This window comes from Ursus maritimus, unplaced genomic scaffold (genome assembly GCF_017311325.1).
Source record: "Ursus maritimus isolate PB19 unplaced genomic scaffold, ASM1731132v1 scaffold_7, whole genome shotgun sequence".
NCBI classification, from domain to species: Eukaryota; Metazoa; Chordata; class Mammalia; order Carnivora; family Ursidae; genus Ursus; species Ursus maritimus.
In genome coordinates this window covers 15,023,217-15,049,256 of record NW_024426885.1, presented here as the reverse complement: position 1 = coordinate 15,049,256, position 26,040 = coordinate 15,023,217, and the positions used below count along the sequence as shown (strand labels likewise).

The window sequence follows — 26,040 nt, the reverse complement described above, 5'->3', positions numbered from 1 at the left end:
TTTTGCCTTTGTGAGTTAAAAATTCTTCAAATAAATTCCAAAAACTATCCTTCAATATTACTTATTCTGTGTAGTCTTTGCCAGGAGCATTCTCCATTCACATGTAGAGTTGGAATTGTCTGTTTCTCACCAGGATGCAGGAAAGTTCCTTTCAGTTGTATTAGTTCAGTAGCTGGTCTTTCATAGGCCTTATTTTTGAAGAGTGCAAATCCTTAACTAACACACAGAACATTTTCACAGCGCTGGCCCCACCGTTACCAAATTTAGAGAAGAGGCCAATCTTTAGACTCTACTGGCATTATCTCAAGCAAAATTGTGTTGCCCAAACCTAGATCTTAGTGTTGTCAAAAACCATAACAGAGACTCAGTGGTATCTGAATTAAAAGGGTTTCTGCAAGTTGTCCAAAATCCATGACCTGTGAGTTTAAACGTGAGAAATCTTTAAGCAAAATGTTAACTTCGGTCTTATGAGTACTTATCCCTTAGACAGTGTTGCCTTCTTGCAAAGTTTAGAGATTTGTAATGGTATCAGCCCCGAGCACCTTATTCTAATGCCTTTTTTTCTCCAGACTGTCTATTCAAAACCTCTTCGTTTCCATCCCCCTCAGTAATACGTTGAGAGTGCCTGTTTGGGCAGGTAGCACCCATGCTAAGCAGACATGAACAGGCATGTCCATCCTGTTTCACTGTGACTCTCGCCACAGCGCATCGTTATGGCATTGCTCCTGAGGAAAACTTTGTCTCTCATATGTTAGTAGAGACAACCTAAGGCCACATGGTGAAGAGTGACCTTGAGCATGTATTCATACCACATGATTCTAAGATTCATCCTCAATTAATTCTTTAATTCAACAAATATTTAGTGAACATCTGCAAGGTACCAAATACTTTTTGATGCTGAGATTTTTACATGGATAAAACCCTATTATACTCTCAATGGGGAGACAATCTATAAACAAATAATAAGCAAAGACGTAGCATGATAGATGGTAGAGAATGCAATGGAGAAAAACAAAGCCGGGATGAGCGGTAGTGGCCCTGTGTGTGTGTGTGTGTGAGGCAGTGGCTGACACTTTAAGTGAAATGGTTAGGAAAGAAGTACAGGATAGAATTCCAGGCAAAATACCAAGTGCTGACTCCCTCGGCCTAACGTTAACCATTTAAAGCTCACCCAGGTTCTATAATATGTACATGGGACTGGACTTCTTTGTAGTGTAGTAACAGCAAATATTCTTCTGCCCACCAATTTCTAAAGGCTTTTCTTGTCCATATAGTTAAATCATTGCCTCAGCCTATCTGCTCAGAAGAGGCACACTGAATAATAAGTTGCACCTGAAGGCTTTGGCCCTAGCTGAAGCCCAATGATCTGTGTCCTTGTTTGTTAGGTTCCCTCAATACTTGTTCTGCCCTTGAGGAAACAGAGTGACTTCCTTAATTTGTAAAGGAAGGTGAAGTAAGCAGCATAATTACTAAAGATGATGTTATGCCTTTTATTTTTACTTTCTATTTTTCAACTTGTTCAGAATCCCAAGTAGATAGGAAAGGGCTACTTTTGGAAACCTTATCAGAGACCCCACCAGCTGAATAGATTCATTCTCAAATGCTAGGTAAGTATCCACTTTTAGGGAAAGCGCTCCTAATAAGGTAATAAGAGTTCATTTCTTTTCCCTGATCAATTTAACATTTTTGTCAACCAGGAAATAGATAGCTTGATTATAAAATTTAGAGACTTATGGACAAATTGGTAGAAGGAAATATTGTAATAAAGAGAATCTGTATATTATTAAGTATATAGAATATATTTGGTGAGAGTTAAAATATATTTGGTATAGGGAGAACAATTATGTGGTTAAATAAATTTTATTAGTAGGAAAATGCCATAAGCCAATAAATTCTGGAAGATGGGTACCAGTTGATAGGTGAAGCAGATAAGATACATAGGAAGAAGTAATCGGGTTCTTGGGAACATTCTTGGACCATAAGCTGGTCATTTGAGCCAAGAAAACTGTTTAGTCATCCTTGATGAGGGACTGGCTAAGACTGAAGTAGGCAAGGACCTCTCCCAGTTGCCCCACTTTTGGGACCCACTTCTCATATGATGTGTATACAAAGTACGAAAATTAAGATTCAACAACATATGATCCAAAAAGCTGTGCTTTAGGGGAAGGTCAGGGAGGGGATGTTTTGGATAAATTTTTGCAGTGGGCAGGGGTTCATTTCACACAGTTTGAAAATAAAAGAGAGCATATACCATCTATGCTGCTTCTTAGGTATCAAATACCTATTTTCTCCCAGAGTGGATATTTGGATATGGCCAATGAAAATAAACCAGATATTTCTAAATCCATACACTTTATCTGTTCTGTCTTTTGACATCACTATAAGGAGGAAACCCTACAACATAAAAAGCAAAAGTCTTTCTCTTGGTGGCTTTTATGATTTACCTTAGTAGCAAGTAAGGCAACTCACTGTTTTAATAGTTCTCTTTGTCATCAAATCTTGCTGACCTGGTCAGAGAGAGTGGAGCAGAGGCTCAACACAAACAATACTATGGGGTAGCTGTTAGTTACATTAGTTGAAGTTCAAAATATCAAAGACAATTCTGCACTCAAGGAAAAATAGGTTAAAAGCAATAACAACAACACTAAAACATGAAAAACACAATGTAAAGTTCTGAATTTAGATTAAAAAACTCAATTGTAGAAGTGTTAAGTAGGAACACTTGTTTTGATCGAAGTTCATGTGAGAAAGACCTGGAATTGTTGATTGTGTCCAACAGCAGAGTAGTTCTAAAAATAAATAAAAAATGATTTTAAAGTGCATGTGAATGTGTAATACATTAAGAGAAATACTTCTACCATATTCTACACTAGTCAGATCACATCTAAAATATGTGTTCATTTTGCATTTTAAGAGGAACATTGAAAAACGAAATGCTGAAAATCATGTTAAACGAGAAGCAGTTTTGTCCTTTTTATGGAATTATGAGTAAACTCCTTGAGGACAGGACTGTATTTCATCTCTTTTAAATGGCAGTGTCTGGCCTTCTTCCCAGAACACTGAAGTATTCCATAAATGTTTGTTGCATGAATAATGAATGCAAAATTTAAAATATTAGAATTGCTTAATTTGAACATATAAGAAAAGTTTCAAATATATAATATATATTTAAAGGAATTTTAATGAGATTAAAAGTATCCTGTTTAACTTTAATGATCCAAAAAGATCTCAAGAATGTAAGTTTTTGTTCAGTATATTGAATTCCAACTGTGTTAAAACCTTTTGGGGGAAAAAAACTGCCTTGATAAAAAGTGATTCTTTTCTAGATATATCTGAGGTTGCTAGATGACCATTTGTCAGAAAATTCAAAGCACTTGGGAACATTGGACTGAGTAACCTCTAGGATTCCTTCCAACTCTGAGAATGAGTTATTTCAATGAGTCTGCTGTGACCACTGAGTTTTCTTACAATTCAATTTTTATGGTTTAACATACCATTCCAGGTGCATAAGAAAGGCAATTTATATCAATCATGAGTAATTTATGCTGCATCTAACTCCCCTTCACATTTAAAAATTCAAGTGATTGAAATTAGTTTTAAAAATATTTATATCCTACCTCCTTTCACAAAAGATTAAAAACAAATAACTGCATATTAATCTATCATATGGATTAGTCCATGAACAAAGTAGGTATCTTTCAATAGACTTTAGAAAATTGTAATTAGCAGATATATTATTCACAATTAAACATTTTACAGAAAAACCATTTTTAGAGTTTCTCAATATTGAACCAAAAATGACTCCATTTGCTAATAGCAAAATAATCACATTTTCCTTAAAAAAAATTTTATAATATCGATTAAGAGGAAAATGCCAGTGTTTGAGTCACTTATATCTCCAGGAAGATTTAAGTACCTCTTCAAGAACTTTAAAATTATTGTCACAAACTGCTTTTAAATGTTCAGCATGATCCTCTTATACACTAAATGTAAAAGCTAACTGGATTATGTTGCATTTAGAATTTCTTAACCTAGAAGCTAGCATATTGTGGTTCAAAAATGAATCTTGAGCTTTGTATTGATTCCCAGAATCAGGGAGAAAAAAAATACTTCTTTAGTAAATTAATTCTTAAGAGGGGGGAAACGCTACTGAAGGATTGATCTGAGTTTTATTGTAACAAGAGCCTCCAGTCATAAGTTACCGGCACACAGGCAGGAGTCGATGTGTCGTTTCTATTGTAATCAGCTGCTTTTGTATTTCCACTCGTCAAGGTTGACTTGATCATATTGTGCATGTCTTGGATGTCAGAGGCATTCATTTGCTCTTCTTCTTGAAAGAGGACAAGTATTTCTCTGCCAACTTAGACCTCTAACTTGAGGAAGTGATGTATTCCACAGTATGACTGTGAGGGTATTTTATGGGGGGGAACAGTTTTTTTCTAGCGCATGTTTCAAAATTTGAAACTATCCAGTTTCCCATTTTCACTCTTTGAAGAGTAATATGTATTAAGTATCCATTCTGGGGATCTAGCTTTTAAATGACCTTTTCAGTACTCATCCTTTTGCTCATTTTGATTTGCTCAGATAAATTACAACCACCTGGCCTTTTGTATTACAGAAGGTTACATACAAAATTGACCTTTTGATACTTATTGGGAGAGCTAGGTTCATTGTATTTGAGATTAACTGCTGTTGCTGTTTTCTTGGTTATGTCTTAAATAACTTTATATGAGGATGGTAAAGCCTTTTTTTTTTTTGCCCATTTGTTTTGTGCTATTTCTAACACCATAAGAATGGACTCTGAACAATACAAAAAAATTTTGTCTTAAAAAATAATAAATATGATTTCTTTAGATCCTGTGGTATCTGATGATTTATGTATGTTATTTCCATTTCTCTTAACCTTGATAAAGCCAAAATTATCCTTTGACCATTCTGCTCCTTGCCTCCCTGCTTAATAATATTCAGTCTTCTGTTTCTTGAGTACTTTAAGCTCAGGTTTGCCTCCACAACTTTGCAGATGCTGTTCTCTCTGCCTGAAAAGATCTCTTCTGGCTTCCTTTGTTCCATTCTACATTTTCTTGGCCCCCATGTGGTTAGGGTAGGCCATGTTACAATTTATGGACCATGATGTATGTCATTTCTGGTCTGAGGCCCTGAAAAGTCCATACAGGATTCACTAGCCTTTCTGCCTTTACACTCCAGGAATCCTTGGGTTGAGATGCAGAACCTCAAGATGGAAACAGTCTATATTACTGGGTTACCAGATGGGAAGTTACCTAGACCTGTAGAAGATTTTGTGTGAGCAAGAAATACACTTTCCTGTTGTAAACTACTGAGCTTTGGGGGATGCATGCATATCCTGAGTATTCAGGATTTTAGGTTAAATGAGGACACCTTCTATAATCACCCTACCTAAAGCACTTTCTCCCTCTGCTATCTCTCTTTCTCCCAATCATTATATGTTTTCTGCAGTGATTTTCTGGTAATATCTTATTAAGTATATGTTGAACAAACAAGACTTCTATATGCTGTTAATAATGATTTTTAAGTGCCTAGAGTAATCTTTAAAATTGGCAATCAGCATTTTATTTTTGACTTTTTGTTTTAATGTCAAGAAGTGCAAACAAACCAAAACAAAATACTGCCTTGCAAAGGTCCATCATATTTCCTATTGATCACTAGAAAGATGGTCTGGTATCAAGCAATAGCTGAGTTTTTGACCCTTCTACAGAAACCCATTCCATATGATTTCTTTCATTCAGAAGTGAGGTCATCTTTGACAAAGTCTAAATCAATGATGCCTTCTATGTCACAAAGAAAGGATTAAGAATCCAAATTTTAGAATATTCCTGAAATAACTTTCAAAATTCTGCAATATTTTTACATATATTAAGGTTTTTGCCCACTAAGAAAAAAGTAAGGTTTTGTTGCTTTTAAATCTAGGCTACATAAGCACTTCATCCAACATCAGAATATTCCCCAGTTGTCTGCCTCCAGTTTCCTGGTCTAGAAGAGTCCCTGATATGTTTTTTTAATAGCATGTAAAATCTTACTGAATAGAATCAAAGAGTCACCTTTTGTATATCTATTCCTAGAAACATGTCTGGCACACAGTAGGAACTGAGTAAAAATTATTTTTCAATGAATGGATGATCACAGCCAAACTTATTCACTAAGTACATGAAGATATGAAAGTACTCTTTATCAAATAGTTCTAAGAATGGCCTTTTGCTTAAGAAGGAAGGAAAGGAGGGAGGGAGGGAGGAGGGAAGAAAGGGAAAGAAAGGGGGAATGGAGAGAAGGGGAAAGGAAGGAAACAAAGAAAAAAATTCTGCTCAGAATTTTAGTTTAAACTCTTTAAGATTCAACTTTTGGAATGTCAAGTAAAAACGAACTTCAGAATCTGCTTTTGTTCCTTGAGGAAATTTATTGACAAGGTAGGGAGACTTTACTGAGTATTACTTTCTTATTGCTGATACATGACAAGATGACATACAGTTATACTTCTTTTTTCATTGGTGAATTAAATAAAATATGTTGCTAACTATAAGATAAAAAGAAATATACAAAAGCATATTGTCTGCATTATCAAAGTGTTGCATGGAATATTGACTATTTATTATTATTGAGATACAAATGGTTTTTTTTTTTTAAAAAGTGTTCGCAAGATGGAATTCTTCATTCATGCAGTCAGCAGGCACACACAGTTGATGAAAACCAGGAATTGGCTATGCTGGGACATGTTAGTATTTCACTTAGACTACAGAGAAATGATGAAGCTACCAATTCTATCCTAACTTACTTTAAAATGTTAAAAGAAATGTTAGTAAACATTAGCAATTTCTGGAGTGGATGTGGTAATTTGATAGAAATATTGTTTCACTTTTCTTTGTTTTCTCCACACCACACACCAGCTTGATCTTTCCAAATAGAATGGTTCTCCCAAGGTCTATCCAATGATACAAAGCTTAACTGATTTGATGAACAACCTTGTGAATTCTTTAAGATACAGCTTTTGTAGTAAGAAAAAAATCAAATTTTGGTAAAGTTCTAAACCCTTTTAGATTAAACCTATTTTCCATGCAGACTTAGAGTGATTAATACATGGAGACAGTTGTGAGGTGCTCTTTCCATTTTCTTGGCTTCGAACTTCAATTGGGAAGACTTGTGCCACGTAAGAAGTACAGTTTTGGCTCCCATGATGTTAAATTAAGAATGCATAACCATGAATACATCAGGATAAGGAAGATCTGTCATACTTTCTTTTCTTTGACATTGCCTAAATTAACCTAAACAAAGAGAGTCCATACTTAAATGCCCAACTTGTAAAAGAGAAATATATTTTCTTTAACTCCTGTCAGTAGAGAGCTTTTAAGACCTTATTATATGCAAATGGTGGTGGTACTATCAAGCCATGCAGTTTGTGCCACTCTGCTCCTGATAATACGGACAATTTTTAGAGTTCCATGAGAGTTATACTACATGGAAGCTATCTAAATCAGTATGTAAGGGGGCACCTGGGGGCTCAATTGGTTAAGTGCCTGACTCTTGATTTCAGCGCAGGTCATAATCTCAGGGTTGTGAGATGAGCGCCACGTTGGGCTCTGTGCTGGGTGTGGAGCTTGCTTAAGATTCTCTCTCCCTCACTTTCTGCCCCTCCCCCCCTCAAAAAACAAAATAAAATAAAGTAAAATAAAATAAAGTTAAGGCTGATATGGAGACAAAATCCTTCAGTCTCGACTGTGGGTGATGTTGCACATACAGCCTCATAAACACCAAAGTTTAAGAAACACTAAGCTAGATGAAGAAATAAAGGGAAACTTTAGAAATTTATGTTTGAGCTTTTGAACCCATTCTGCTTTTAAGATATGTATCAAGTTTTCATCTAACAAATAGGGATGTGTAGAGAATTCCAAAATAGTCTTGCTTGCTTTCATTATTTATTCTGTTTTATTTTTAAGCATTAATATGCGTTGAGAGATTAGTCTGTTGAAAAAATTTAAGAAAATAGTGAAGTTACATTCTGGTTCTGGATGAGGGGCAATTAGCTTCTAAAGACAGCAGTAAGTTAAATTATAGAATCCATTGAAATTGCAAAGGAAAGACTTTTTTGAAGAAAAGTATCATCTATTAGTACATAGATTTTCTGGTACTTATCTATTTATCGTTTAGAGGTCTATGGTCTACAGGTTGAAGAATTTGTGGCCTAGAGGATTTCTAAGTTCCTTTTCAGGTCTAAGAATCTATGAAGACTATGCCTTAGTCATACCAATTATATGCACTGTGTTACCGAAATGACAACAAAGACCTGTATTTGCTCCATTGTTTAATCTGTATCTTGGCCTTTTATGAGTTTTAGCTATAATTTGAGTATAAGTTACAACATTTTTCACTGAATTATCATATGTATAATTTTATGCATATTCACATATACACTTCCACACAGACATCGACATATATATATATTTTATAAGCCGGTATAACCTATTAGCACTGTAGAGGAAATATTGAACTTTATATTTTGGAACACTTAGAAGCATTTTCCACTTTTGTTCTCTTCTTCCTCTGTCTGGTCACAGGTTTGGTGATAGTAAAGGTGGGTTTTATTTTTGTCGCCTTATTGCTCAAACAACCCTGTGTATGTACCTAACCAACCTACCTGGAAAATCTGCTATGGCCATTTGACAGCTGAGGACATTTTGCCTTAAAATAATGAAGAAAAACTGAGTAAACTTTAGGTTCAGTGGGATCTTTTGAATAATGAAGTCCCTTCTGGATGGTCACTGAAGTTTATTTTGCAAGTTAATACAAATTTGCAAACATACTGATTCAAAAATTGCTGGAAGTGAGCACTTTCAGTAAACTTGGTGAATATCTGTCAAGAAGCTCTTAGAAATTTTTTATTTTTAAGTAAACAACTATTTCAAGAGTAACATAGTCTCAATAGGTCAAAGAGTGCAGAAGCCTAGAAAAAGGTTATTAAAGTAATCTGAACAAAGATGTTATGCTAGGCCACTCCCATAAAATGCTAATTCTAGTTTCATACCAGAAGACTGGGAAGCAAAAGATTCCCAGTATTCTGAATAAGAGTTTGAGACTTGTGCCTTGCAGTTTCAGTTGTATAAAATGCTAGAATATCATACTTTCCTAATTTAAAGGTACAAAAAGTTATTGCCACTTCTTTTTACTTCCTTGCATCGTTCTAATACCAAAAGAACAAAATTGATTGTTCACTTCTGTTACTCTATGTTAACTGTGTTTGTGGCAGTAACTGAAGTACTCTTGTTCGTGAAATGTTGCTTAATCTCTAATTCAAACACTGTTCATTTTAGTATGTAAGTTCAAGAGTAATGACTAACTCATTTTGATTGCTCCATTTATGACTTTACAAAATCTTAGGAATGTAATTGCTATTAAAAATCCGAATGCATTATGATGACTTTATGGCAGTTTTTTTTCATAATTTTTGCAGTATTGTAATAAGTTAAACGAAAAGCAACATGAAACCTGCCATTGATTTGTTGGGTCCACAAAATTGCCCCATTCTAAAAAATTAAATATCTATTTACTTTGGAGGATAAAACTTCTAGAATATCAGGGGACACATACTTTTGAAGGCTTAATCATAATTAAAACTAGTTTTATCATAACTTGCCTTCATTCACATTTGGATGATACAGATTTTTATACTTTAAGTCGCTCATTAATTGTTCATTCATCAAATACTGAATACCAACTAGCACTGTGGGTAATAAAAAACAAATGAAAATAGATTTTTTCCTTAAGGAAGATTTCAGAAAAGCCTAAAGATATAAAGAGATAGTACCATACTAATATAGTAATATAGTAAATAACTCATAGGTGAGATGACCATTTCAAAGTTGGGGTGGGGTAGAAGGACCTTTGGAAGTGGGGGAGAAGGATGGATAGAATCTAGACATAGGAGGAAGGAGACATGAGGACAGTTGGGGACAATTAGTTACTGTTCTGTTTTGTGTGTGTGTTTTTAAGGATTATTAAGGATTATTATCCTAAAACCTATTAAGAGAGTTGTATGCCTTTTGTTGGAAAGGTGGTTGGTATGAACTTCGAAGAATGACATAGTATTTGAAGTAGTAGAGTTGAGTGGAAAGATTATCATATATACATTTGATAGAATCAATTATTCTTGGTTGCCATATTTAAACCAGGAATTTCATGTTATTTTTAATTTCATCGTTTGTTTTGTCAGACATTTTGAATAATAAAATAGTTATTATAGACAACAAATGTGACACTAAGAACATCTCTTTAATTTTTAAATTTTCTTCACAACAGTGTTTATGGCAGCATGATTATAATCTATCGTATGATGGTCAATTTGTTCTTTGGCTTTATCTTTATGCTGAATAATTGGCAATAGCAGATTAGTTATAAAACAGATCATCTGTTTTATGGCTTATTATTGCTGTACAAAATGTTAAACTTCATTTTATATAAAAATCACAATCACAAAATTAATTAATTAGATTTCAAAAGTTCTTAAGAAAGCACTCTGTATTTCCTCCTAATTTGTAGGTTGAAGCTTTATCATTCTTAGTCACAAATAGCAGAAAGCAGTTCCAAGTCTAAATTCATTTTACCACAATCATGACATTTTCCAACTGTCTCATAAATTTGCAACATTTGTTAAAAGGGAGAGTAGTGGAGCAAAATGTGTCACTAGTGCTGAAGAAAATGGGCCTGTGGTAATTAGTGTGCCACCTTCAAAGACAAAATTAGTGCTTGAAATCTAACATAATAATTGTACCAATGAGCAGTTACTGAGTGCTCACAACGTGCCATCCTCTGTGTTGAGCTGTCCAAGGGCATTATCTCTTCGGGGCCTTATCCTTCATGAGATTATTGTCAGTCCCATTTTATGGAGAGAAATAATAAGTGTGAGAAAGGTCTGAGATTATTGTCAGTCCCATTTTATGGAGAGAAATAATAAGTGTGAGAAATGGTCCAAGAGCTTGGGGACGGAGAAGCTGGGATTCAAAACAAGTCCTCTGAGGTGTAGGTGTAGGCACTGTTAATATCCCAACTCTACAAATGAGAAAAATTGAGGCTTAGAGGGGTCTAAATAATTTGGTTAAGCTCAAACAGCTAATAAGTGAAAAAACAGGTGTTCAGACACAGGTCCTTCTCACTCCAGAGTCTGGCTATGTTGCCTGTCAGATAAATTTTGACAAAATTTAAGTCACAAGTGTGTCCTTTATGTCTTCTTTGTTCTGACACAGAGGGACTAAATTCGGGAAGGAATGTATACAGATGTTACCTGGCAAGAGGAGGGACAATTGGTAAGGATACGACTGAGAGCCAGAAATTAGTAGCAAAGAGAATCTCCCCTGATTCCACTTTATAATTTTAGGTCCATCATATCAAAGCAAGAGTGTTGCAGGGGAAAGTGACTTACCTTTTCTGAGTTTCAGTCAGAATACTTGCATTAGTTTTCTAAAGTCAGTAGCTCAGTGTGTCAGCCAGAGTCCTTGAACCAGGTCTCTACTAAGTGGCCTGGAGTCAATTCGTTTGGCTAATTCCGTATTCGTATCTTTTACTGTACACTATCTTGTGCCCTAATTATTTTTATATTATTATATCTCATTTCACAAACTATAGTGTTATGGTCTTGGGCAAGAACAGTGTTTTTCTTCTGATTTTGCAAACAGTACTGTAGGAAGCATTTGATTCTTAAAAAGCAATGGAAATTTAAAGCTCATAGTACAGATTGGAATCTTTAAAAATACCTTTGTGTTCACCAAACATTTTTTTAAATGAACCAAAGTATTAGATGGTCACTGATTTTTCTTTATTATGAGTGTTGGGGGTCACATTATAGTCCAGAGAAATCTATTCTTTGTCAAACATAGTGAATCTGGAATATTTATAGACTTATATTACAATTTGTGGTATTGAGTATTCATGAATTACATTTTGTAGACCTTTTACTTTTAGATCTAGGGAAAAGGTAAGATAAGGAAACAGAAGCTGTTCATTTTGTTAAAAATCTCTTGACTATAGAGAACAAACTGAGGTTGCTGGAGGGGAGGTGGGTGAGGGGATGGGCTAAATCGGCGATGGGTAAGAGGGGCACTCGTGATGAGCACGGGGTGTTATATGTAAGCGAAGAATCATTAAATTCTACCCCTGAAACCAATACTACACTATATGTTAACTAATTTGAACTTAAATAAAAATGTGGAAGAAAAAAATCTCTTAATTATATGAGATGCCATTTGTAATCTGAGGAGAATTAGTACAAATGAAGAAAAAAAATCTTTTTGGGAGAGAGGGAGGGGTGTGGAGGGGTAGAAGGAGAGGGAGGAGAGAATCTTAAGCAGGCTCCACACCTAGCATGGAGCCCGATGCTAGACTCGATCTCACAACCCTGAGATCATGACCTGAGCCAAAATCAAGAGTCGGATGCTTAACCAACTGAGCCACCCAGGCACCCCCAGATGAAGAAACTTTTTAATACAAATGTTAGAAAATTGTGTTTAAACCCAAACTAGAATTTACAATTTTCTCATGGTAATCTGTACATTACCATAGGAAAGGTAGTTTGATGTGTGTGTGTATGTCTGTGTCTTTGTGTGTGTCTGTGTGTATATTTTTATCTGAGAGACAAAGAGCATTGTGTCTTCTACACTTAGTATCCCTTGTCATTTGAAGTAACGCTATGTTTGCATCTTGTGTAGACAAAATGTTCAGATCTATTGGCCACTCCTAAAAAAGACACAAACAAGATTCTATTTTCTAGCAGCTATATTTTTAATAATGTAATTTTGAGGTTATATTAAGTGAATAATTTGGTAGTTTAGATCATTTACTTTTTACTTTGAATGTGTTTTTAGTGCGTTTTCATTGCTTCTAAATATACACACAATTTAAGAACTTAAACTATTATTCAGTAATAAGTGTATTATTTCTATCCCATCCATATTGGCATGTGGATGTTCTCTTTTTAATAATGACAAAGCAAGCCCTTAAATTATATTTTAGATGCTCATTTCATGAACACTGTCACTGCTGTGTTACAAGTGTTAAAACAAAAATGTTAAATAATAAACTGCCATCAGGTATTGGCTTTTGTCCCTTCATCATCTAAAAGCGAATTTTATGAATGACGCATCAAAGCATGACATACATTTACGTTCAAATACCAGTTGTTAACGTTTTAAGTTAATGCCAGTGAATCTTTAAAAATCTCTGTGAATAATGAAGCTATTCATTGTGTTCAAGGATTTTGCCTTTTTCAATGATAGGATTTTCTTCTCATTTGAAAGAGTATTTAATTGCATCGCTCATCCACTTTTAATATTTAATAATAATTTTATTAGCTGTGTTGAATGAGAAGGGCAAGATTTGCAATATCTATTGCCGGTCATCAATTTTTTCTTATCATGACTTAATGAATATTATAATTACAAGGAAAGGCAGAAATATAAATTAGGTTGGTAGTTGGCTGGGACTTGCTAGTTTATTGCTTTTAGCTTGGGCAAAGCCCAGAGTAGGCACAAGGAAAAAGAAACAAATATCTGGGGGTGCTTTAGAAGCCCTAGCACAAAATTTTTGCAACCTACTAATCACTCCTCATTTTAAATAATGAACACAGACGGTATGAAATCAAATTACAAACACAGTCAGCAACAATTCCTACTGGTTCCACAGTGGTTGATGGGAATCCTGACGACTTCCAAAACAGTCCTGGCAGGTGTATGTTTCTTTAATCTCTATTAATGCATTTTGAAACTTTTTGTTATCTTTTCTTAAACACCTTATGGTATTTACTTTCAGCTAAGACAAAAGCTGCATTATTTCGAGTGGGAACACTTGGCATAGCCATCATCATAGTAGCACCTCTTACTGAAGTAGCACCTCCCGCCGTAGGTTTTCAAAATGCTTTTGAGTACATTTCATTAGATTCATGGGATAGAGGTTGGAGGAAAAGTTCTTTGCAGGTACCATGCGTTTAAAGCCTCTGTGGATTTATGACCCAGGCCATGGGGGAAAAAACAATTTTCATTTTAGTGATCTAGCTATAGATACGTGTATCAGATGATTCCTAAGTTTTAAGTACCATTTGTTCAAAATGGAACCAGATATCGTTGAATTTCATGTGTTTTTAAACCTATTTTAAACAAATCATTTTTAACCCCCTCCAGCAACTGCTTCGAGAACGACAACAGATGGCCAGCCGTCCCTTTGCTTCTGTTGATGTAGCACTGGAAGTAGGAGCTGAACAAACAGAGTTTCTGCGAGGGCAATTAGAGGTAGGAACTGTGGGCTGAAAGGGGACCACTGTGACTTGCATACGTATATTGCTTCTCTTATCTGCATCTGCTTGTGCAGCCAAATACAGTCTGATTATGTAGAGTTGACAAGATTCAGCTACATATGTGATGCCACTTTCAAGGCACATAGTTTTAATGGTATGACATGAGCTGTAACAAAAGCCACTGGAGAATCTATTAGTCTAGGCAAGAGTGACAGACTGCTCACCTGGCAGCCTGGAGCTGACAGATAGGAGTGGAAGGAATTTAAGATACAGATATGATGGAAGAAACAAAGCACCTATATTTAGTCCTTGGAGTGCCCAACACCTTTTAGTTAACAATTCACATTTATCTTTATTAACGAAGTTGACTGTAGCAGGTGGGTGGAGAGGAGTTGCATTTTAATTACATAGTTTCATTTTTGAATGTTGAGAATTATAGAATATTGTGAATATTTTTATTTGTGGTAATGGCTATATTAGTATATTCTTTTATTGCACATGCAGAAATAGAGTATGGTGAAGGAGAAATCATTATGTGCAAGTAAATGTGGTACTGGATTCCTGAAATAACGCCTGGAATGGTTTCTGAAAATAATAACCCACAGAGAGGAAAACCACAGATTGTGTGATTAACGACTAATCAAAGCATTTTGAGGCATAGTAATTTAGTTGTATGCTCATTATTTTTATTTCTGTTTCATGGACAGTAAGACGTTTAAGTAGGAAGATTAAGAAACACTGTAGAGTTGATAATTGTTTTCTCTTTTTTAAAAAATGCCCTTACGTGACTAATTTCATGTTGCTATTTTCAAATCTTGCTTTTCTTCAAGGAAAGCAAGGAATACAAAAATAGACTCCTCCGAAAACCTAGGTACAAATAGAATTGATTCTGTCTCTAGCATTTTAGTTATTTTGGAAAAAAAAATTAAACAACTGAATCAGGCCTTGTGGATGCTATGCAAAGAGTCGGTTTTTAGAGGACATTTCTCTGAATTTTTGTGTACTTGATTTTTTACTATTCTAGATCACAGGTTGCCATGGAAGCTTAGAACATAGGAAATTTGTATGTATATCTTCCATTACTTGGGGAGAAATTAGAAGACAGAATGATTAAATAAAAGTTACAGGAAGTGCTCTGATTTCATGTTGGCACTTTGCCTCACAAAATCTTTAACAAATGGGAAACCTGCGCTATTTGAATCCAGCTTCTTTTTTTCCTCATCTGTTCAAAACATTGTCAAACACTGTGGAAACACAAGTCACAGGAGAGAAATGAATGTAAACAATACATACATAGTCCACAGAGGAAAGGGACCAATCAAAGAGCTAAAAAACTCACAAATTAAGGAGCAAATGTAACTCACACATATGCACCTCCACAGTGTGTCAGTTGCGGCTTACTAGTGTTCAAGAATGTATTGTTAGGTGTGTGTGTTCCTAATCATTCCATTTCTTTGTTCTATTTCTTCCAAATTTTATTTCCCTCTTTATCATCATTTTTTAACATTAAATTTTATTTTGTAGAGTTTAAAGATTTCTACCTCTACTTACTTTTATTTCATGTTTGCCTACTAGTCCTTTTATTCCTTTACTTCCAACTTCTCTGTATCCTTTTGTTTTCTACCTATCCCTTGTGGAAACGACTGTTCACTTTATTCTCCCATTCTGTAGTCTGCCTTTTGATTAATTGCCTGATCTATTTACATAGAAAATAATTACTGTACTCTCAAGGATTATTTTAGCTACTCCATTGTGCGTGCAGGTGTGTGTGCCTATGTGTGTGCGTGTGTGTGCGCACGCGCGTGAGTGCGTACGCGTTGTTCTTATTGTTGTTACTACCCTTCTTTTTGGCTCTTTTCCCCTGTTTCTCTTGGATAAATTGATTTCCTTCTACTAAACGGTGTTACATATTCTATTTCTCTGTTTCTGGTGGTTACTCATTACTTACCAAGATTCATAGTGGTTATTTTCCCTACCACTGTCTAAAAGCTTATTAATACACATTCCTACCCTACCTGTCTCCAACAAAATTAGTATTTTAGTATGCTCTCAACTCCCTCTCTTCCTCCTACCCTATGTTAATACTGCTTGGAAATTTTAATCCAGATATTATGAGTGTACTTTTTTTATTATGGCATATTTAAGTAACAATGAACCATCTTTACCCTTCTTTACTCTTTGTATCTAGTTGCTTACTCATGCATTTCTTTCATTTTTCACTATAGTAAATCCTCCAAGATAGTTTTCAAAGAGCAATTTTATATGGCATGCTCTTTGACACGGCAAATGCCTATCAATATGTTTATTTTGTCCTCATGTGTAATAACAGTTTAATTAGATACAAAATTCAGTTTCAAAGTTCTCTTCTTCAAAACTTCAAAGGTATTAATTACTCCCTTGTCTCAAGTTTGATGTCAATTTGATTCTTTGTCTTTTGTAAATGATCTCCATTTCCTTTTTGCAGTTTTTCACAATTTTCTCATTTCTCAATGTTCATAAATTTCTCTCTGATAGGTATACATTATCTCATATTTGGCACTCTGTACCCCCTTTAATCCACAGCCCTATCACTTCTGGATAATCTTTGGTTACTATTTCTTTTAATATTTCTTACTTCTTTCTGTCTTGGAATTCCCATTAGATACTCTTGATATTTCTTCTATCATCTATATTTCTTGTCTCTCGTTATATGTACTCTTTCATCTCTTCCTGTTGCTTCTGGGAACATTCCTCAACCTGCCATTCCAGTGATTTTTTTTTATTGAGTTTTTCTTAGCGTGTATCCTTCTGTAATTTAACCTATTCACTGACTTCGTATCAACAGTGATATATTTTGTTGTCAATAGTTGCAGTTGTTTTCATAACTGCTTGTGGATGCTTCATATTTCTAATACCCTCCCGCATCTTTCTGAAGCCATTCATATTTAATTTAAATACCTTTATGGGCTTTCCCTTATATTTGACTTCCTCTGGTATAGATCATTCCATTTTCCTACTTCTTTCATGGTGCTTCAGGCACTCTTCAGAGGTCTCCTTTCTTTTTTTCTATGTACACATATTTTATTTTAGCTACTAAGATCCACTTAGGAAGAGGGATAAAATCCTTGACTCTTGATTGTACTCTTTCAAGCAATTTAGTGGTTCAGGTGAGGAACCTACCTGTAGTGTATAATCTAGGTTCAGTCACCACTGCTCATTTGTCATGGATGTCCCTTTCACTAGCAAGAACTTTAGAGTACTTCCTTCCCGAGCATTATTCCTATCAGATGGCAGCCTCTCTCTAATGCAGTTGGAGATCCACAGTTGAGGTTGGGAGAAGTGAATGCTTAGGGGTTGTCCAGGCCCCCACATGTATGGCTCTGGGATTCCACCCCCCAGCTGAGCTGTAAAGCTACTCTAACATTAGTTTGCAGCCTTGGGCTGGCACTGGGCTGTTTCTGCTGCTTTCCTGCCCCCAACAGGTGGGGTAGGCATCACCTATCCTGCAGTGTGGGCTCTGGCCCTCTCCTAATGCAGGCGACCATTTACTTCCTATAAGAGGCCTAACCGCCTTCTGTCTTTCCAACTGTTACCTCAAGATTTTGTATGAATTGTTGAGTATGTTCTGACAATCAGCAACATTCTTATTATCTTGTATGCTATCACTACGTTTGAACTCAGGGGAGGAGACAAAGTAACTCGTTTTGGTTTATCATTTGTTGGCTGCAGGCCCATGTGGGCAAGTGCTTTGTATCCTTTAAAGCCTTCTGTTAATGTTGATAGTCTTGTTATTTTTCTCATTTTATTGCTTAATTATAGAAATAATTGGGATGCCTCTATTTCTTTTGTACCACTTGTTTTCAGTGAAATGTCAAAGAAGAAAAATATCTACCTGCATACTCTCCTTTAGCAAGCCCTTTTTATCTGAAAATCCAGTTCTACTTATTAATGTATAGTATTGTGGGGTTTTTTGGAAACAGCTTTAAGTAAATGTACCATACAATTCACCCAATTAAATTGTACAGTTTGGTGGGTTTTAGTATATACAGAGTTGTGTAACCATCACCAAAATCAATTTTAGAACATTTTCATCATCCCCAAGACAAACCCCACACCGCTTAGCAGTCACTTCGCCTTTATCCCCTAGAGCTCTTCCTCAGCCATAGGTACTAACTACTTTTTGTCTTTATAGATTTTCCTAATCTAGGTTTTCATTTCATTTCATGTAAATGGACTTATACAGTATGTGCCTTTTTGGACTAGCTTTTTTCCTCTGGCATAATATTTTTAAGGTTCCTTTATGTAGTGGCAAGTCATCAGTACTTCTTTCCTTCTTGTTGCCAAATACTATTCTATTGTATGGATATAGCACATTTTGTTTATGTTTTTATCAGTTGACAGATATCTGGGCTGTTTCCACATTTTAGATATTCTGAAAAATGCTATTATGAATATTTGTGTACAAGTGTCATTTCTTGACCATGTAATTAAGAATGGAAATGCTGGGTCATATGGTAATTATTTATTATTTATTGAAAAGAATTTATTTCCCCATTGAATGATCTTGGGACCTTTGTTGAAAAATAACTTGACCATAGATGTAGAGGTTTATTTCTGGACACTCAGTACTATTCCATTGTTTGCTAGGTCTATCATATGAGAGTACCACACTGTCTTGATTACTGTAGCTTTGTAGTAAGTTTTGAAATTGGAAAATATAAGTCTTCCAACTTTGTTCTTTTTGAAGACTGTTTTGGTTCTTCTGGGTCTCTTGAATTTCCACATTAATTTTAGGATAAGTTTGTCAATTGCTACAATGACGCCCACTAGTATTTTGATAGGACTTGTGTTGAATCTGTATATCAGTTTGGGGGAATAAGTAATATTTTAACATTTACTTTATTAAGGGGGTAATTTCATTAATTGAGTACCTTCATGCTCCAAGCCTAAAATCCTAAATTCAATAATAAATTTCTTCTCTCTTGGTAAATAATTATGATTTCTGATATTTGAAATTCCCTATAGTGACATATGTCAAACCATTTCAAATAAATCTACAACATAGATTTTAAAAAAATACAAGCTGCAAACATTGTTGTTCAGTAGATTGTTTTAGAGCTTAAATTGTTTATTTCTTCCTGTAAAATTAAACATCAGAAGTAAATCTGAGCAGCTGCTAGTATTTTCCTTTGACATGTTTTAGAAAATAATAGCAGTAGAAGTAGAATGTTTAAAATTTTATTTTTTTTTCTCCTTTGGTAAGCATTCTGTGATAATTACAATTAAGTGGAAGTTATCTATCTGAAATATATACACATACATACACATATATATGTGAGATTTGTTTTCCATTTTTACAGTACACTGGAAACTGGTCCAAATCTCTCTTTTTTTAATATACATAGCAGTACAATGTGGTTTATTGATTTGCTTACACAGTGAATTCCGAAGCTTAGGCTCTGAAATCACATTAAGGATTTTATTTAAACCTAAAAATCAAAGTAATTTTAAAGTTCCTCTGCTGGGTTTTTCTTAAAATTCAGTGTTTAACTTCAACACAATGCCATAGGTTATCTGGCTATTACTGTTCTGTAAATATTTTTGAGTGTTCATAATGTAGTAAGTTAAGAAATGGATTTCTTTTAAATTAAATTTGACTCGTGTGCCACTGAGTTCCGCATCTGTATAGTCAGGGGAAAATGTAAAGTACAATATGAAATAATTACTTTTGATACATCTACGGATAATTGTGTGCTACTATACACCAAATGGACTATTCTATGAAGAAGATGTATTCCTGAAAATTTTTACATATATATTAATTGCATTTTTTAACAAGTGCGAAGTATTGAATCTTTATAGGAACTTTGTGTAAAGCCCTAGGTGTAAAACCATTTGTGACTGAAAAAATATGTATGTAGTATGAATAATCACACTCTAAAGGATCTATTAGCAAGTATAAATCATCACATTTTACTATATTATAGTGACAAATTAAAATACATTATTAAAATTTAATAAATGCACTTAGAATGTGAATTTATATCAAACACAATGTATTAGTTGGTTTTAAACTTATCTTAAAAAGAGGATTATTTTTACGGTAATAGCGTGGCCTATAGTATATGCGTGTCGTTTGTCTTCTACCCAGCAATAACGTGAAAACTTACAGTAATTGTTCAGCTGACTTTTATGGAACACTTCCTACCTGTCAGGCACTGTTCTAAGTACTTGTGAAACATCAGGGAATACAGAAGAATTCCGTCCTCATGTTTATATTATAGCAGGGGAAAGGAAATTAATATATGAGAAGGTGGTAAGTGCAATGGAAAAAGGAAAAATAAATCAAGATAAGGATTTTGGGAATGCTTTGTGGAAGTGGAGGAGAATGTGAAATATTGAATAGGGCGGCAGTCAGGGTGACCTCATTTAGAAGGTGAGATTTGAGCAAGTCTTAAAAGAGGTGAAGGAGGTAAGCCGGCAGGAAATTCCCAAGGAAAAAAGTGTTCTAGGCTAAGGAAGCCCTACGGTAGGGCATTCTTGTCAAGTTTGTGGAACAGCAAGCATGGGATGGGAGTAGGCAGATGATGATAGGGCCTTGTGACCTTTGTAAGGACTTTGACATTCAATTCTGAGTGAAGAGAAGATCCAATTACATGATTTTACGAGAGGACTGACATAATTTGATGGTTTTTAAAAGGACCACTCTGCCTTTTGGGTTGAGAATAGTTTGAAGAGACATGTCTTCATATAATTCTCTGAGAAACAGACACCATGAAGAAGAATTTGTTCATCTGGGATTGAAGAATATGCTGGTAGCAAAGTAGAGCCAGGACAAGGAAATGGAAGGCCACCAATACCACAAAAACTTAAATCTCCTTGGGAATCACACATCCGACTGTGGACACCTGATGCAATAGGGTTAGAGTATTTATTCCCCAACTCCTTTCAGTTACTGGTTGAGGGCTACTTCCTAGGAGGCCAAAGAAAGCCCTCAGACAAAGAAATGCAGGCTCTGGCATTGGCAGTGAACAGGAAAACGGACATGATAACTGACGGGTAGTGGAAATCAACCTACACTCCCTGCTACTGAGAGAGAATAGAAGGAGAAAGACTTGTTAGCAGGCTGCTGTAGGAATCCAGACCACAGATAATGGTAGCAAGACCAGCTGATGTGATGGGAAGTGATCACATTCTGGACTATATTTTTGAGGTTCTTATGAGTATAATACTCTCATTTTGAAATTTTTTCCAGTGACATTATGTTTGTGAAGTCTAAATAGAAAGATTTAAAAAATGATTTTTTCAGTTCCAGTTAAAGATGAAAACATAGAAAGATCCTGAACTTACCTCCTCCCACAGACACACTGAATCTACAGCTATATATGGAACAACTTCCTCTAAAAAAACCCTAAAAAAATGGTGGAGCCACCCCTTCACATCAAGTAAATAAGAGGGATACCATATTGAAGCAGGTAGGAAAAGGTGAGACATCGTCTCGCCATAAACCCCACCCCAGCACAACAACTCAACTCACACTCAGGAAGGAACTCAAAACCCAGACCTTCTCTGAGGAGTAAAGGGTTTGTGCCTCACATCATGCATACCACATTTTAAGACTGTTACCTGGGAGATGAGCCCCCAAAACATCTGACTTTGAAGACCAATGGGGCTGTGCCTGAGGGGCAGGCTTCTGGTTTGGCATACTTAAAAGGCGCCACAGAGGTATTCTCAGGTAATGCGGGCTTGTGGACACAATCTTTGCGCTCTCTCTTTGCTCCAGCTTGCTGGTATCTTCTGGAATAGAGTTTATACCCTTCTCTGGTGCCCTGATTTTTGCAGCTGCTGCAAGGGAACACCTCTTCATTGCTTGGCTCTGGTGACTAGCGGGGCTTATGCTCAGGTCCCACAGGACTGTAACCAAAGGAGAAAGACTTAACTAGCAAGCATCTCCAGGGCACAGAAAGAGGCAACAAACTCAGGAGCTCAATCTTTCTGTGAGAGAGGCCTATTAGTCTTAGATAATCATAGCTGCAGCCTGAGGGCCAGGTTTCTCACTAAATAAACTTCTAAAGGCTGACTGCAAATCATGTATCTGATAAGGGGTTAGTATTCAATATATATATAAAGAACTCCACAACAACAACAACAAAAAACACAATCAGATTAAAAAATGGGCAGAGGATCTGAATAGACATTTCTAAAAAAGGCACACAGTCGATCAGTAGGTACATGAAAAGGTGCTCAGTTATCAAAAAGACAAGAAATAATAAGTGTTGGCAAGGATGTGGAGAAGCAGAAATTATTATGCACCGTTGGTGGGAATGTAAATTTGTGTATCCACTGTGGAAAACTGTATGGCATTTCCTTAAAAAAAATTAAAAATAGAACTACAGTATGATCTAGTAATTCTACCTCTGGGTATTTATCCAAAGAAAATGAAAACACTAATTTGAAAAGATATCTACGCTCCCATATTTATTGCAGAAATAGCCAAGATATGAAAACAACGTAAGTGCCCATGGATAGATGAATAGATAAGGAAGGTGTGACATATATATTGATATATAGAGAGATATACACATGCATATACATATATACACCATATATATATATATACACACACATATATACCCCATATTTATATACTCTTCAGCTATAAAAAAATGAAATCTTGCCATTTGCAACAATATGGATGGACCTTGAGAGCATTATGATACATGAAATAAGTCAAACAGAGAAAGACAAATACCATATGATCTCACTTGTATGTGGAATCTAAACAGAAAAAAGAAAAAGTGAGCTTATAGGCACAGAGAATAGATTGATGATTGCCAGAGGCAAGGGTGGGGGGCTGTGCAAAATGGGTGAAGGGAATCAAACATATAAACTTCTAGTTATAAAATAAATAATCGTGGGGATAAAATGTACAGTATGACTGTAGTTAATAATACTGTAGTGTATGTTTGAAAGTTGCTAAGAGAATAAATCTTAAAAGTTCTCATCACAAGAAAAAACTCTATAACTATGTATAGTGACAGATGTTAACTAGACTTATCGTGGTGATCATTTTGCAATATATACAAATATCGAATCATTATGTTGGCTCATTATGTTGTACACTTGAAACTAATATGGTGTTGTTTGTCAATTATACCTCAAAAATTCAGAAAAAAATTATTTTCTCTTTTTAAATGGCACTATAATAGCTCTAGAACTTCTGATGCTGTTGTATTTATTCATTGAGATACATAATAGTCGCATTCTGTCTTAGCATAGTCTCTCAAACAACAGAATATGTGCTTTTCTTCAGTAACTGATAGAAACCATGAGAAATGGAGGCAAAAACATCTATTGCCCCTTAAGTGACTGACTGGGTTTGTTAGATCTGGGGTCACACTAAGAGCACAGCATACAATTGGATCACAAACAAGTGAATTATAGCCCTTTGACTGAAATGATGATGTTAAAAATTTACATTCCCTATTCATGGTTTTGGGTGTTTTTGTTTTTGTTTTTGTTTTTGTTTTCTGGGAGTATAAACTTGTATGAATCCTTAAGTGTCACTGACAGTTTTTGCCGGAATATTATTCTTTGTTTCTGTTTTTATTTCTAATTATTTTTTAGCAAATTATTTTCACTGTTACTTATAACATTGAAAAACAAAACCACTTATTGGCCAACAATAAAGGATTTGTTAATTTGCTATATGTTACACAATAGTACGTGGAAAAGAATAAATTCTTAATAATAGTTCTATCTAGATGGGTGGTATGTATGGGCTATTCTTGCATAGCTATACTGTCCTGTGATGCCATGCACGGCTTTTTTTTTTTTTAAACAAAGAATTAATAAAAGTATCAATCTAATGGAAGTATAAAATGTGAGCTGTTTTTTCCCAATTTTTAGACTCTTATATTCACTCCACATATATTCAGGTTTGAAATTTTGCCAGTTATTTAAAATGAATCTTTCCGGTCATCGTTTCTATTTTAGGGGGAAATAAACCTTATTTATATTGTATATATTCTGGACTGCTCTGTTACCTCTTAACCCACTGTAGTTAATATATCTACATTTAAATTTTTGATAATGTAGATGACAAATGGGGTATATCTACAAAATTAGCACTTATGGGTTCATTCAGCATGCACCAGAGAACTTTCCAGACAGTAGAAATGAGGATTCACGTGCCAAGGTAGAGAGCCTGAACTTGATCTTCCTAGATCAAGTTGTTCTCAATGGGAACAACTGAAATGTTTATACTGAGTTTAAGGTCGTATTTTTCAATAGTCATTTACATACACTATCTCACCCTCATTTGAGCTTTACATTAATCTTAGAAAAAAGGTACAGCAATTTCTTTTGTTCTGTTTACCACTGAGCAAACTGAGGATCTGTGAACGTAAGACCTTTGTTCAAGATCACAGATTCATTCACCAGTAGAGCAAGGACTGGGGTCTGAATCTCAGATTGGCCCAGAAGTTCTTCTCTTAGACCATTCTTTAAACACGCTGATTTTAGTTCAAATTGAGAATACATCTTAGGCAGTAATGTATCAGTGGAATATTTTCTTGTAAAGCTGCCTATGAACATGGAGTTACTTGAAGTTTATGTAGTATTCTTTGATTCCAAGTGCTCAAATAGACATAAAGAATTGGGACAGTTCAGCCTAGTACACTATGTGGAAACCCCTTGTCTAAGGTAACAGGCACATTGTCTAGGCCAGACAAAATGAGCCGCTGTGTGCTAAGAGCATGGCTGGCTTCACTGTAAGAGTGGCATGATCTGTTGGGCACAGCTGTGGCCCCCAGCACTTCATTCTTGTCCATCATCTTCATGGACCACCGTTTCTACAGTTGGCGTCAATGGCTTATTTACTTTTCCCTGGGTTTTTAATTTTTCAAAGTGTTACACCCATCTTGTGAGATTTGAATTTTAATTATTTTATTAACATTTACCATTAATTTTTTAATTATATAAGTAATCTTCACGGTAGAAAAAATTGTGCAGAAATAATCGAAGTTAAAATTAAAATCTTCCGTAACCCCACCACCCATAAATAATTCACTGCCAGAACTTTTATTTCCTTCCAGTAACATTTTCCTTTTGCACATGCATATTTTTACAAAATTGAAAGTATATTCTATATTTGCTTCTACATTCTGTTTTTCTCACTTAGTGTTAATAAAACATTTTCTTTTACCTCTAGGTTTGATTTTAAAATGTCATGTTAATTATTTTGTAGTATAACATAATTTATTTCCCTATTTTATTTTCAATTAGCTTGATTCCAATTTCACACCATTATAAATAAGACTGTAATTAATTTTTTGTACGTAACTTGTGGTCCTAATCTAAAAGAGAAACTATTAGATCAAAAATTTTAATCTTTTGTGGATCTTGAGATATGCTGCTTATTTACTTTCCCAAATACCCCTATTCATACTACCTTGAGTAAAGCATGAGAATTCGGGTTTTCCAGCATCCTTGTCAAAAATGATTTTTTGAAAAGATTTATTTATTTATTTGAGAGAGTGCGGGGGCGGGGGGCAGAGGGAGAGGGAGAGAGAAATTTAAGCAGACTATGTGCTGAGCACAGGGCTGACACGAGGCTCAGTCTCACCACCTTGAGATCACGACCTGAGCCGAAACCAAGAGTCAGACACTTAACTGACTGTGCCACCCAGGCGTCCCTCAAAAATATTTTTAAAAGAATTTTAAAAACAATCTTGCTAGGGGTGCCTGGGTGGTGCAGT

At 35.2% G+C, this 26,040-nt stretch overlaps 1 protein-coding gene across 1 annotated transcript in view; it reads left to right on the top strand.

Moving 5' to 3' along the window:
- Nucleotides 1-26,040, top strand: part of ATRNL1 (attractin like 1) — a 756,768-nt gene that overhangs the window by 509,291 nt on the left and 221,437 nt on the right. Inside the window, exon 27 of the mRNA XM_040623807.1 lies at nucleotides 14,190-14,297. Coding sequence (XP_040479741.1) covers nucleotides 14,190-14,297 — 108 coding nt within the window. The remainder of the gene's footprint in view (nucleotides 1-14,189; nucleotides 14,298-26,040) is intronic.